This window comes from Somniosus microcephalus, chromosome 5 (genome assembly GCF_052327205.1).
Source record: "Somniosus microcephalus isolate GS21.2 chromosome 5, FLI_Smic_1.0, whole genome shotgun sequence".
NCBI lineage: Eukaryota > Metazoa > Chordata > Chondrichthyes > Squaliformes > Somniosidae > Somniosus > Somniosus microcephalus.
In genome coordinates, this window is record NC_140991.1 from 316,222,523 (window position 1) to 316,236,944 (window position 14,422).

At 45.6% G+C, this 14,422-nt stretch overlaps 1 protein-coding gene across 2 annotated transcripts in view; it reads left to right on the plus strand.

Annotated features, from left to right (window-relative positions):
• The window catches only part of nek11 (NIMA-related kinase 11), a 362,483-nt gene that overhangs the window by 169,024 nt on the left and 179,037 nt on the right, over window positions 1-14,422 (plus strand). For both annotated transcript variants that reach the window (XM_085989285.1, XM_085989286.1), the window contains exon 10: window positions 10,914-11,033. In XM_085989285.1, the coding sequence (XP_085845411.1) occupies window positions 10,914-11,033 (120 nt within the window). The remainder of the gene's footprint in view (window positions 1-10,913; window positions 11,034-14,422) is intronic.

Genomic DNA, 14,422 nt, shown 5'->3' on the forward strand with positions numbered 1-14,422 from the left:
GTTGATTGAGGGATAAATATTGTCCTGGGGAGAACTCCCCTGCTCTTCTTCAAAATAGTGCCATGAGATCTTTTACATCCACCTGAGAGAGTAGACGGGGCCGCAGTTTAACGTCTCATCTGAAAGACGGCACCTCCGACAGTGCAGCACTCCCTCAGCACTGCACTGGGAGTGTCAGCCTAGATTTTTGTGCTCAAGTCTCTGGAGTGGGACTTGAACCCACAACCTTCTGACTCAGAGACGAGAGTGCGGCCCACTGAGCCAAGGCTGACACTTTAGCCGGCCCAACTTCTATATTAAAAAAAAACACCCTCAACTCTCCCTGAATAAAGCAACAGGAGATTCAAATTTACTTTTCCAAAAATTGCTTTGGATCAAAGATGTGTCTGCGTGTTGTGGTTTCCAAAAGGCGCTAAGACACGCCTGCTGCGGTGTTTGTAATGTGACCAGGTTTGAATTTGACATATGCTTGCTTGAAGTCTACAGCCTGGAACTAGACAATGGAGGTGAAGACAATGCCCACCCTCCCAGATAGTTTCACAAACTTATTTAAAGAACCAGGAAAACTCTGTTGGGAAGCACTTTTCTCTATTTTATCAGTATTACTGTGGCCACTGATCCTTTGAGATTCCAAGGGGTAGGTTCTGCATTCAAACACACTGATCTTCAAAGGTAATCGATATGCCAGCTTGGCTCAGCGCTAGCACTCTTGCCTTGGAGTCAGGAAGGCTGTGTTTTCAAGCCCTGCTGTGGGACGTGCTGTGGTACATATTAAAGATTCCGTGCACCATTTGCAGAAGAGCAGCGAGTTCTCTGCGTGCTGGCCAACATGTATCTCTCAGATCAGGAGGGTCAATAACCAGGGGGCATAGATTGAATGCAATTGGTTGGAGGTTTAGAGAGGAGGTGAGGAGAAATTTTTTGCAAGGGAAACATTGCTATCCGCTGATCCACAGACTTATGCTGAAAATGCCATGTGTGCACCACATGATTTCAAACTGGTGGATTTATAGAACCTAGGAGGTCTGTGAGGTTGCCAGATGTCTATCCATATGCCATCAGTTTCTGTACTTGTTGAATTATTAGCTCGTTATTTCTGCTGTTGTGAAAGAAAGACTTGCATTTATATAGCGCCTTTCACGACCACCGGACGTCCCAAAACGCTTTACAACCAATGAAGTACTTTTTGAAGTGTAGTCACTGTTGTAATGTGGGAAACATGGCAGCCAATTTGCGCACAACAAGCTCCCACAAACAGCAATGTGATAATGACCAGATAATCTGTTTTTTAGTGATGTTGATTGAGGGATAAATATTGGCCCCAGGACACCGGGGAGAACTCCCCATCTCTTCTTCAAAATAGTGCCATGGAATCTTTTACATCCACCTGAGCGAGCAGACAGGGTCTTGGTTTAACGTCTCATCCGAAAGACGGCACCTCTGACAGTGCAGCACTCCCTCAGCACTGCACTGCACTGGGGTGTCGGCCTAGATTTTTGTGCTCAAGTCTCTGGAGTGGGGACTTGAACCTACAAACTTCTGACTCAGGCGAGGGTGCGGCCCACTGAGCCACAGCTGACACAGAATCAGTAAAAGCACCGTGGGTTGCTGACCCCATTGATAGAAAGTTTAAATAAGGGGTTTCTGGGTTAGGGGGGTGTCAGTATTTGAAAGGGCTCCCCTGGGATCTGCTAATATCAGGAGAGGGTGCTACACACAAAAAGGGCTTTGAAAACCACTTGTGTGTACACAGGATAAGATCAGGATTGGGCTTTTTGTGATGCCCACATCGTCAACTAGCCTGCCAGCTAGTTCAATATCCCGGCTCACATACTGGCCGTATAGGAGAAATAACGGGGTATGGTCAGGAACACAGGCACTAAGTGCACTAGAGAAGGTGCAAAAAGGATTCACAAGGATGATTCCAGAACTGAGAGGTTATAACTTACCAGGAAATGCTGAACAGGCTGGGTCTCTTTTCCCCTGAACAGAAAAGGCTGAGGAGTGACCTGACAGAAGCCTTTAAAATTACTAAGGGATTTGATAGGGTAAACATAGAGATGTTTCCACTTGTGGGGGAGACCAGAACTAGGGGCCATAAATATAAGGTAGTCACTAAAAAGTCCAACTGGGGAATTCAGGAGAAACTTCTTTACCCAGAGAGCGGTGAGAATGTGGAACTCGCTACCACAGGGAATGGTTGAGGCGAATAGTATAGATACATTTAAGGGGAAGCTGGATAAACACATGAGGGCGAACGGAATAGAAGGTTATGCTGGTAGGGTGAGATGAAGAGGGGTGGAAGGAGGCTCGTGTGGAGCATAAACACCGGCACGGACCGGTTGGGCCGAATGATTTTTCATCAAGCATCATTGCCAGTTGATCAAGGTAAATAGTGACCCTCATGTTAACCAATTATTACAGAGCCTCCAAAATGAATTGATCATTCACAAGTATATTTCTAAGTAATATTTAAATGGAGTGAAGTACTCAAATAATCACATCTCAAATCATTGTGTCAGCTTCACTCTGGCACTTTGCAGCTAATTGGACTGAGGAATTCATATTGCGAAAGCTATATAGTGAATCTTCAAATATAAATCACCATAAACTAATACAAAACAAACGCAGTCAGAGGAAGATGTGTCGACATTTAGAGAGTAGGTGGTAATTATAAACCAGAATATGATTTACGTAAAATTTACAATTACGAAGGAATAAGAAGCAACTGTGGGTGTTAGCTAGCTCAGTAATTAGAAGCAGAATTGGCAACATGTTAATTGGAGGGAATGCATATTATAATCACAAGCTGTTGAATTGAATTTGCATAAATAATTACCACATAAATCACACAGTTGACTACAAATGGTTTGAAATCATATTCCAAAACATATACGTTGATCAACTGAGATTACCCGAGCGTAAATTAATTTGTGCTTGTTCTCTGCCACCTTGCTCCAATCAATTCACCATTATTAGTCTGTGTATTCTGCGGTTTATTTTGTTTTTCCACATCCCATGGCTTTTGGATGAAAATCTTTGATTTATCGCACACACTCAAGGACCTAATGAAATACTGTTTAGCCATACGAGTTTATCACAATCAAGAAATTAGTATCCTGATTACTCCCCTCCGAGCTCAGCCGAGTTGCGGAAGGTACTACCAGTGGCCATCTGGAATGTCACGCTGCAGTCCTGTGTGGTGAAGGTGCTCCCACAGGGCTGTTAGGGAGGGAGTTCCAGGATTTTGACCCAGCGACGATGAAGGAACGGCCGATATATTTCCAAGTCAGGATGGTGTGTGTGACTTGGAGGTGAACTTGGAGGTGGTGGTGTTCCCATGCGCCTGCTGCCCTTGTCCAGCTAGTGAAAGAGGTCTTCGTGGTCGCAAGAAACAAGTATGAAATCAAGAGCACAATCAATGTAAATGTTAGTCTGGGGAAAGAATAAAAACACCCTTTCTAAACTGGGCATGTATAAATGGTAATTAATGTTCCACAGGTTTTATGCACCTATAGAGGGCCTCAACATTGTGCTTTAACTCAGCTATGTTTGTGCATTAATCATTCCTCTGTCCCTTATCTAAGCATGAAACTTGCAGAATATTAACTTAGAGAGATAGGGCTAGAAATTCCTCTCGGGCAGTGGCACAGAGCGGGCGGTATCGGACCGCCTGCCCGTTATCGGCAGCGCCTGTTGTTCGGGTCATTGACCACGATGGAGCCGCGTATCAGACGCTGCCTATAACGGGCGGCCGATCCGACTCTGCCTGCTTTGCGCAACTGCCCGAGACACATCGCTAGGCCTTGGTGTTAATTACAAGAGCAAGTGCAAGCCAATATTGCTTTGGAGCTTGTAAGTTTGTCCAGGGCTAGATTACTGTGATACACCTGAACTGGCTGTGCAACCTCCATCATTCATTCTGTCGGCTAACCGCATCGGGTAAACAATTATTTGCATGCTCACAGTCTAAATTTTAAACCTGCTAATTACGATCATACAGTTAATAAAGAAATGTTAGGGCATGACTTTATCCTCTGGCTTTTTCTTTGACAATTTGGCAAGAATGGGTTAGTTTACTCACTCAGTAGCTTCTGGTATCCTAATGGGAGGTTGGGTCGTGTAAATGCTAAATTAATGTGAACTGGGTTGATTTAAGACTGTTCAGCGAGCTAAATTTAGGTATCATTTTCCCTCAGGCATAGTCTGAGTGATAAACCTCAGGCAGCTCTTTGATTAAGGAGTTAAGGTTAATGGGATTTAGGATTCATTAGGTGTCCTTGATAAATATTCTTGTCGGGGCCCGCATTCTTCAATGTTGCCGGCCAAAATGCACTTCCTACGAGCAGACCAAGTTCTCCTATGATCCAAAGCCTACATCCCTATATGTGCCGTGTATGGGTTAATCTTATCAGGAACATAGGAACAGGAGGAGACCATTCAGCCCCTCGAGCCTGTTCCGCCATTCAATGACATCATGGCTGACCTGTGACCTAACTCCATCCACCCGCCTTTGCCCCGTATCCCTTAATACCATTGGTTAACAAAAATCTACCAATCTCAGATTTAAAATTAACAATTGACCGAGCATCAATTGCCGTTTGTGGAAGAGAGTTCCAAACTTCTACCACCCTTTGTGTGTAGAAGTGTTTCCTAATTTCACTCCTGAAAGGTCTGGCTGTAATTTTTAGACTATGCCCCCTAGTCCTAGACTCCCCAACCAGCGGAAATAGTTTCTCTCTCTCTACCCTATCTGTTCCCCTTAATATCTTGAAAACTTCGATCAAATCACCCCTTAAGCTTCTAAATTCCAGGGAATACAACCCTAGTTTGTGTAATCTCTCCTCGTAATTTAACCCTTGGAGTCCAGGTATCATTCTGGTAAACCTACACTGCACCCCCTCCAAGGCCAATATATCCTTCCTAAGGTGTGGTGCCCAGAACTGCTCACAGTGCTCCAGGTGTGGTCTAACCAGGGTTTGTACAGCTGCAGCATAACTTCTACCCCCTTGTATTCTGGTCCTCTAGATATAAAGGCCACCATTCCATTAGCCTTTTTGATTATTCTCTGTACCAGTGCATGACATTTTAATGATCGATGTACCTGGACCCCCCAAGTCTCTTTGGACCTCCACTGTTTTTAGCGTTTCACCATTTAGAAAGTACCCTGTTCTATCCCTTTTAGGTCCAAAGTGGATTACCTCACACTTGCCTCTAATGAATTCCATTCGCCACAGTTTTGCCCATTCACTTAATCTATTAATATCTCTTTGTAATTTTATGCTTCCATCTGCACAGCTTACAATGCCGCCTATTTTTGTGTCATTGGCAAACTTGGATATGTGGCTTTCTATTCCATCATCTAAGTTGTTAATAATTACAGTGAATAGTTGAGGCCCCAACACAGATCCCTGAGATACACCACTTGTCACATCTTGCCAAATTGAGTACCTGCTCGTTATCCCTACTCTCTGTCTCCTGCTGCTCAGCCAGTTTCCTAACCAGATCAATAATTTGTCCTCAATTCCATGAGCTTCAACTTTAGCAAACAGTCTCTGATGAGGGATTTTATTGAATGCCTTCTGGAAGTCCATGTAACTAACATCCATAGACATTTCCCTGTCCATTACTTTAGTCACCTCTTCAAAAAATTCAATCAGATTCGTCAGGCATGACCCGCCCTTTGACTAATCCATGCTGGCTCTCTCTGATCAGCTGAAAATGTTCACGGTGTTCAGTCACTCTATCCTTCATCCTAGACTCTAGTGATTTGCTGACAACAGATGTTAGGCTAGCTGGTCTCTAATTCCCTGATTTCCCTCTCTGACCTTGCTTAAATAATGGAGTGACATGTGCAATTTTCCAATCTAAAGGAACGGATAAACACGTAACCCCTAATTGCAATATAAATTCACTGGCGATCACTTGTGATGATTACCCCTTTCTCCTGCCTGTCAAGAAGCACATCATATCTTGCTGTCAGACGCGGGTCCTGCACAATCGGTGAGCCGGCTTTAAATAGATAAACTGCGCATGTGCGGAATTTTGAATGGCCCGCGCAGCCCGTTAAAGGGGCCGCGTGGGCCCAAAAAAAAATAGAGGGAGTGACGTAAGAAAACTACTAGGCACTTGGTCTAAGCGTTAAACAAAGCTTTAATCAACTGTTTTACAACATGGAGGTCTAGTTGTGTCCTTCACTAGTCCCTGTTAAGAATGTCCTGCGCAAGCTGGGCCCGTGCCCGAGTATTTATACTCTCCCTGGACAGTGCCACCCGCAGGCCGCTCAGTATTATTTCATAAGTCTTTCTTTCATGAATGACTGATTCATGTCAGGGAGTGCTGCAGGCAATCTGTTTTTTTGTGATAGGACGCGACTGCTGCCAACGAACCGGTGGCGGTCTGCACATGCGCGCTGCTGGTTCGTCACGGGAGCAAGTTCGTTAATTTTTTTTTTTTAAAGCTGGGGAGGGAGCGGGCTCGTTAGTATGATCGTTTTAAAAACAGCAGAAACATCATGCTTCCGGTTGTTGGAGTGAGCAGTACGCTTCTGCGCAGCCTCCAGTTCATTGGCAGCAGTCACTCCGTTTGTGATATTGGTCAGGACACCAGGGAGAGCTCCCCTGCTCGTCTTCAAAATAGTGTCGTTAGCGCTTTCACGCCTACTTGAAAGGGCAAATGGGGCCTCGGTTTAAGAACATAAGAATTAGGAGCAGGAGTAGGCCATTCGGCCCCTCGAGCCTGCTCCGCCATTCAATGAGATCATGGCTGATCTTCGACCTCAACTCCACTTTCGCACCTGATCTCCATATCCCTCGATTCCCATAGTGTGCAAAAAAAAAGATTTAACGCCTCATCAAAAGACGGCACCTCCGACAGTGCAGCACTCCCTCAGCACTGCACTGGAGTGTCAGCCTAGATTTTTGTGCTCAAGTCTCTGGAGTGGGACTTGAACCCACAACCTTCTGACTCAAAGGCAAAGTGTGCTGCCCACTGAGCCACGGCTGACACCCAGGTTAAAATAGCTTGTCAAACCAAATCACCAAACCTCGCACGTGATGAATGGCTGCTTTTGTGGGGGGGGGGGGGGGGCGGGGGGATGGTGTTGACAGCGCCTGTGAAACCATATTCCTTCAACAGAAGTAGGATATAAAATTGGAGGAACAGCTTAGCAAAATGTTTTCCAATCTAAATGTATTGCCAAGAGTCAGTAGATAAATGAGGCAAAATAATGGACCTGATATCCTGAGATGACAATCATTATTGTATGGTAAAAGCCTGTATCACTAAATTAGCGTAGTAAGAAATATTCCAGCCCTGCCTCATGTTTTATTCAATCTCTCCATTTCACGAGAAAGCACCTTGAATAGTCATCGCCAACTCCTAAATACATTGTTAGCAGATTCTCAAGAAGGCAAATAATCAGCTCAGAAGGAAGGAAACTGAACAGTGTTGTACACAGTTGTTGTACACAAATATAGGCCGCCATATACTAAGATGTTAGTGAGTTTCATTATTCATGTGTGCGTCTCAGACATGAACCGCTACTAATTATATATTTTTTGGCATTTTCACGCCAGTGTCAGTTTATAGGTGGGAACCATAGTCCCAGGTGAGAGACGGGCTTTCAGTAGTGGGAATGTAAGTTAAGATAAGGCATATGTTCAATTAGGCAGAAAAGGATGTGCACTCTGGTCTGACTAGGCTAAGTGCTCTTTCCCAGTTCCTCTTAATAACAACCTAGAGAGAGCTTGCTCCATTTGGTATTAATGAGGTTGTTACGTTTCAACTGGTTTTTTGCTGACAGTCGACATGTTAATGGTGTTGTTCTGTCACCAATACTGCCAATTAAAACTACATCATTTGCAAACAATCTTTTGCTTTTACTTTCCCCAGGGTGAGCAAGATGACAACTGCGTGCTCCCAGTAACAAAATAGAGACATTTCTGTCTTTATTTCATGCAGTTTAAAAAAAGTTAAGAGTTATAAAGAAAAAGGAAGACTTGCATTTCTACAGAGCTTTTCACGACCGCCCAATGTCCCAAAGCGCTTTACAGCCAATGAAGTACTTCTTGAAGTGTAGTCACTGTTGTAATGTAGGAAATGCAGCAGCCAATTTACACACAGCAAGCTCCCACAAACAGCAATGTGATAATGACTAGATAATCTGTTTTTGTTATGTTGATTGAGGGATGAATATTGGCCCCAGGACACCGGGGAGAACTCCCCTGCTCTTCTTCGAAATAGTGCCATGGGATCTTTTATATCCACCTGAAGGAGCAGACGGGGCCTCGGTTTAACATCTCATCTGAAAGACGGCACCTCCGACACTGTGTGGAGTTTGCACATTCTCCCCGTGTTTGCGTGGGTTTCCTCCGGGTGCTCCGGTTTCCTCCCACAGTCCAAAGATGTGTGGGTTAGGTTGATTGGCTATGATAAATTGACCCTTAGTGTTAGGGGGATTAAATACGTGGGGTTACGGGGATGGGGTGGGATATGTGTCGGTGCAGGCTCGATGGGCCGAAATGCCTCTATCTGTACTGTGGGGTTTCTGTGATTCTGTGACAATGCTGCATTCCCTCAGCACTGCACTGGGAGTGTCAGCCTAGATTGTTGGGCTCAAGTCTCTGGAGTGGGGACTTGAACCCACAACCTTCTGACTCAGAGGCAAGGGTGCTGCCCACTGAGCCACTGTATATGGAAGTCATTTATCGAAGTTGCTGTCCATTACCAAATAAAAAAAACGAAAGATGAGAAACACATCGGCCCATATTTTCCGATCGGCGGCTTCCTGCGTGCGGAGGCCTCCGATCTGTAAAAAATCTACGCCCTTACCTGAGGGCTCCCGAGGTCCAGATATTTCCGCTCCTGGGCCTCTGCTCTACGAAACGCGCAGGGCCCAGGTATCCCAGGGGTGCATGCGGTTCGCAAGCGTCCCTGGGATCACGTGGGCCATGGGGAACCAATGAAAGAAGGGAATCTCCCTTCACACTCTTGACAGCTTAGACCTGTCAAAAGTATGAATGGAGATCACTCCAAAAACACATCAAAACATTAAGTCTTTTTTTTTAAATCACGTTTTTAAAATTAGTTAAAATTACATTAAATTAAATATTTCAAACAAAAATTTAATTTTTTGAAAAAAAAAGTTTTTTACGGGGCTAAAAATAAACTTATCTTTTTTTCAAGTATTTTTAAATTATAAATGAGTTAAAAAAAATGTTTTTAACTTTTTTAAACTCTTATCCTGGTAAAAACAAGCCTTACGCAGGCTTTTACCAGGCGTAAGATTTCTAAGGGATTTCAGCAGGCGGAGGCGGTGCAGAAAGCGGAACTCTCCCCCCGCGGAGGCCCTTCGCCAGGGCAGGCGGAGGATCCGTTAAGAGGATTCTTCACAGATCGAAAGTGCCGGTTTTCAGCGCATGAGCTTCACATGCCTGAAACCGGCACTTGCGAGGTCCCTACGGGTGTGTACACAGCGCGTATGCACCCGTAGGGATCGGAAAATACGGGCCATTGTCTACAGAACCAGGGCAGGTTGTTTGATCAGGAAGTTAGTCGAGATTATTGATCTCGGCGAAAATTTAATTACACAGGGCCAGATACTCAGAACTGAGACTGTGGATTATTAACATTTTATGTACCTTTGAGCGTGGATCATTGACAGCTCCGACTTGGACAGACTAGCAGTGGAGAATTCTCCTATACTCTTTCGTTCTGCCAGGAATGTTAAACTCCACGATCAACGTTCCCTCTCATTGTTTTTTTCCGGTGCGCGGGCCCTTTAACTGGCTGCGCAGCCCATTCAGATTTTTACCACGCGCGCTGTTTTTCCCATATTGAAGCCGGTGAGCGGCCTGCGCGGGATCGCCAGACCGCTGCGCAGCCGCACAGCTTAACGGGAACATTGCCGGGGCTGTGCTGAGATTTGCAATGTCTTCACACAGTTTTGCATCAGGAAGGTTTATCAAAAGATACGCCTGACTGTGTCGTTGAAAACTATCAAGCGTTGTAAGAAGTTCATCCCCCCTCCCCACTCCATGTATTAATTCTAATAATTTCGCTGTTCCTGAAGATCTTGCTGGACCATTTGGCTTCTGTAAATTAATTAATCTATAAATAAATCTTACTAGTAGATTTAGCCTATATGCATTTGGTCGGGCGCCCTGAGCTTGTGAAAGGCGTTATATAAATGCAAGTCTTTCTTTCTTTCTGTGGGAGCTTTAGAACCAAGTCAGATCTGGTCATAGAAACATAGAAGATAGGAGCAGGAGTAGGCCATTTGGCCCCTCGAGCCTGCTCCGCCATTCAATGCGATCATGGCTGATCATCCAAATTCAGTACCCTGTCCCTGCCTTCTCCCCATATCCCTTGATCCCTTTAGCCTTAAGAAATATATCTAACTCCTTCTTGAATATATTTAATGAATTGGCCTCAACTGTCTTTTGTGGTAGAGAATTCCACAGGTTCACCACTCTCTGGGTGAAGAAATTCCTCCTCATCTCAGTCCTAAATGGCTTACCCCTTATCCTTGGACTGTGACCCCTGGTTCTGGACTCCCCCGCCATCGGGAAGATCCTTCCTGCATCTAGTCTGTCTAGTCCTGTTAAAATTTTATAAGTTTCAATGTGATCCCCTCTCATTCTTCTAAACTCCAGCGAGTATAAGCCTTCACCTGCAGACGCGCACTACCAGTAAGAATCGTCAAATAGCGATCAAACAATGGGAACGGTGGCTGATTCTGCTGTCTCTGCCTGTGCTCTTACTGTTGGCCTGTCGGAGATTACCTAATGCAGCAGAAGGATTGAGCTTATAGCCGCCCTGGTCCGTGTGACTTAGTGGCGTGCGCTACATCGAGCAATAACGGAGGAGCCTGCAACATGACTTATTTTTACTATTCTGCGTTTTCTTTCTAGACAGAAGAAGATTCACCTGCAGACACTACGCGAGCAGTCTGAAGTACAGAAAATGACTCCACGAGAGAGGATGAGACTCCGAAAACTGCAGAGCGCAGACGAGAAAGCCAGGAAGCTTAAGTAGGTGTAAGGTTCTTCATCCGGACAGGCTCGAGGGGCTAAATGGCCTACTCCTGTTCCTGTGTTCATTTAGTATTTGTAGAGTACAGTCATTTCAATACTCTTTTCATTTTAGCTATTGCTTTTCGCGTCCTGGTCAATCTGACTACGTGAAGTGAAATAAACCTTAAAGGTGATCTTAGAGCCACAGTAACAAACTCCAACACATCTCATTCAGCTGGATAATTTTCCGAAGTTTGGATGGTAACCCCGCACATACTTTCTCTTCAGTGGTGCCTCTCGCTACCATGTTACCGGCAACGTTCCCGCTAAGCTGTGCGGCTCTCTGCCTGGCCCGCACAGCCCGGGACCGGCTTTTCCGATGTTAAATTTCGTGCATGCGCGAAACTGTGAATGGGCCACGCACCCCAAAAAATACTATTAGGGGAAACATTGGTTACATAGAAACATAGAAGATAGGAACAGGAGTAGGCCGTTCGGCCCCTCGAGCCTGCTCCGCCATTTAATGAGATCATGGCTGATCATCCAAATTCAGTACCCTGTCCCTGCCTTCTCCCCATATCCCTTGATCCCTTTAGCCTCAAGAAATATATCCAACTCCTTCTTGAATATATTTAATGAATTGGCCTCAACTGTCTTCTGTGGTAGAGAATTCCACAGGTTCACCACTCTCTGGGTGAAGAAATTCCTCCTCATCTCAGTCCTAAATGGCTTACCCCTTATCCTTAGACTGTGACCCCTGGTTCTGGACTCCCCCGCCATCGGGAGCATCCATCCTTCCCGGTTACTGGCTGTCATGAGATATGACTCCGTTACAGCTTTCTCCGCGCTCACTATGACCACCATACAGGAAATTTGAGGAGCAGGAAGAGTAACATTTTATCCCAACAAGCCTACCCACTTCCTCGATTGATCTTGACTGCATTTCCTGCCTTCCCGTAATAGCCACCGAATCTCTTTTTATTAAATAGAAAAAAAATGGTTTGTCTTTTTAATCACAGAATCATAGAAAGTTACGGCACAGAAGGAGGCCATTCGGCTCATCGAGTCTGTGCCGGCCGAAAAAGAGCTCTCCAGCCTAATCCCACTTTCCAGCTCTTGGTCCATAGCCCTGTAGGTTCCGGCACTTCAAGTGCACATCCAAGTACTTTTTAAATGTGATGAGGGTTTCTGCCTCTACCACCCTTTCAGGCAGTGAGTTCCAGACCCCACCACCACCCTCTGGGGGAAAAAAGTTCTCCTCAACTCCCCTCTAATCCTTCTACCAATTACTTTAAATCTCTGCCCCCTGGTTATTGACCTCTCTGCTGGGGGAAATTGGTCCTTCCTATCCACTCTATCTATGCTTTTATTGCTTCAGTGGATTACTCAGTGTGCCCATTATCCCAAATTGTCCCTTGTGTGAAACAGATCTGCTGGAACTTCCTAATAAATCCTCGCTTCCTGGTTTTCAAAAATTATATCCCGCAGTGTTTGAAATTTTAACTTGAATAATTTTGCCTGGATCAACTTAGTCAATCCCCCTCAAATTCTGGAAACTTCTGTTAGGTCACCTTGAAGTTCCCACTTTTCCAATAAGAATAGATCCAACATCCTTCACTTTGCTTCCAACTCGGAGGCGAATAATATCCTTCTTGTGTTACTGTTCAATTACAAATTGGAAGTGCAGAGCTGCATCTTATTTAACACCTTAGTTTTTGCACACTTGCCATCCGCAAAATCTCCCTTTCTGCTGTCTCTTTTTGTCACTCTTTTGTGCCAATGTTTTTCCATTTGTTCCGGGGTCTGTAACAGCAACCACCTTATTAAACTCGTCACACTACAATTACACAGTCTGGCCCCTGGCTGATGCTTGATTATATTTTCCTTACGAATTGCTTAAAAATGCTTTCTGAAAATATTTTGCCCAGAACAAAGACTTAAACCAAAAAAAAAATCAAAATATTACGGCCTAGAAATTCATCTCGGACGGCGCTGCAAAACGTGCGGTATCGGATAGGCCGCCCGTTGTACGCAGCGCCTGACATTCAGTTCCATTGCAGTACAATCCGCTCCCAGTTAAATCAAACAATCCCTTTGAGAAAGAGCTGGTTAAAGATATAGTTTGAAAGAAAGACTTGCATTTCTATAGCGCCTTTCACAGGACATCCCAAAGCGCTTTACAGCCAATGAGGTACTTTTTGAAGTGTAGTCACTGTTGTAATGTAGGAAACACAGCAGCCAATTTGCGCACAGCAAGCTCCCACAAACCCCCGCACCTCCATGGCCTCGCCCCTCCCTAGCTCTGAAATCTCCTTCAGCCCCACATCCCCCCGAGACCTCTGTGCTCCTCAAATTCTGCCCTGTTCTGCTCCTCTTGCTCCATGTGGGAAGTCAGGGACGCTGCCAGTGTCCCTGACGACCATGTGTGCGGGAAATGCATCCAGCTGCAGCTACTTGTAGACCGCATTGCGGCGCTTGAGCTGCGGGTGGATGAATTTTGGAGCATGCGCGATGCTGAGAGGGTCGTGGATAGCACGTTTAGCGAGTTGTTCACGCCTCAGGGTAGGGCTGCACAGGGGGTGACCATCAGGCGGAGCAACAGAGGCAGGCAGGAAGTGCAGGGAACCCCTGCGGACATCCCCCTTTCAAACAGGTATACCAAGTTGGATACTGTTGAGGGGGATGACTCACCAGGGAAAGGCAGCAGCAGCCAGCTTCCTGGCACCAGGGACGCTTCTGCTGCTCAGAAAGGGAGGAAAAAGAGTGGGAGAGCAATAGTGATAGGGGATTCTATCGTAAGGGGAACAGATAGGCATTTCTGTGGCCGCAAACGTGACTCCAGGATGGTTTGTTGCCTCCCTGGGGCCAGGGTCATGGATGTCACTGTGCGGCTACAGGGCATTCTTAAGTGGGAGGGTGAGCAGGCAGAGGTCGTGGTCCACATTGGGACCAACGACATAGGTAGGAAGGGGGATGAGGTCCTGCATCAAGAATTTAGGGAGCTAGGTAACAGATTAAAGAGCAGGACCTCAAAGGTTGTAATCTCTGGATTACTCCCAGTGCCACGTGCTAGTGAGTATAGGAATGGGAGGATAGAGCAGATGAATGCGTGGCTAAAGAGTTGGTGTAGGGGGGAGGGTTTTACTTTCCTGGATCACTGGGCCTGCTTCTGGGAAAGGTGGGACTTGTACAAGTCGGACGGGTCGCACCTGAACCAGAGCGGGACAAATATCCTTGCGGGGAGGTTTGCTAGCACGGTTGGGGGGGGTTTAAACTAACTTGGCAGGGGGATGGGATACAGAGGGGAGCTGAAATAGGGGGTGATGTGCTGCCAATTATAGAGAAAAAAACAAGTCAGCTTGGTAGACAGGGCAAACATATAAGGGCAAGGCTGGATGGCATCTATT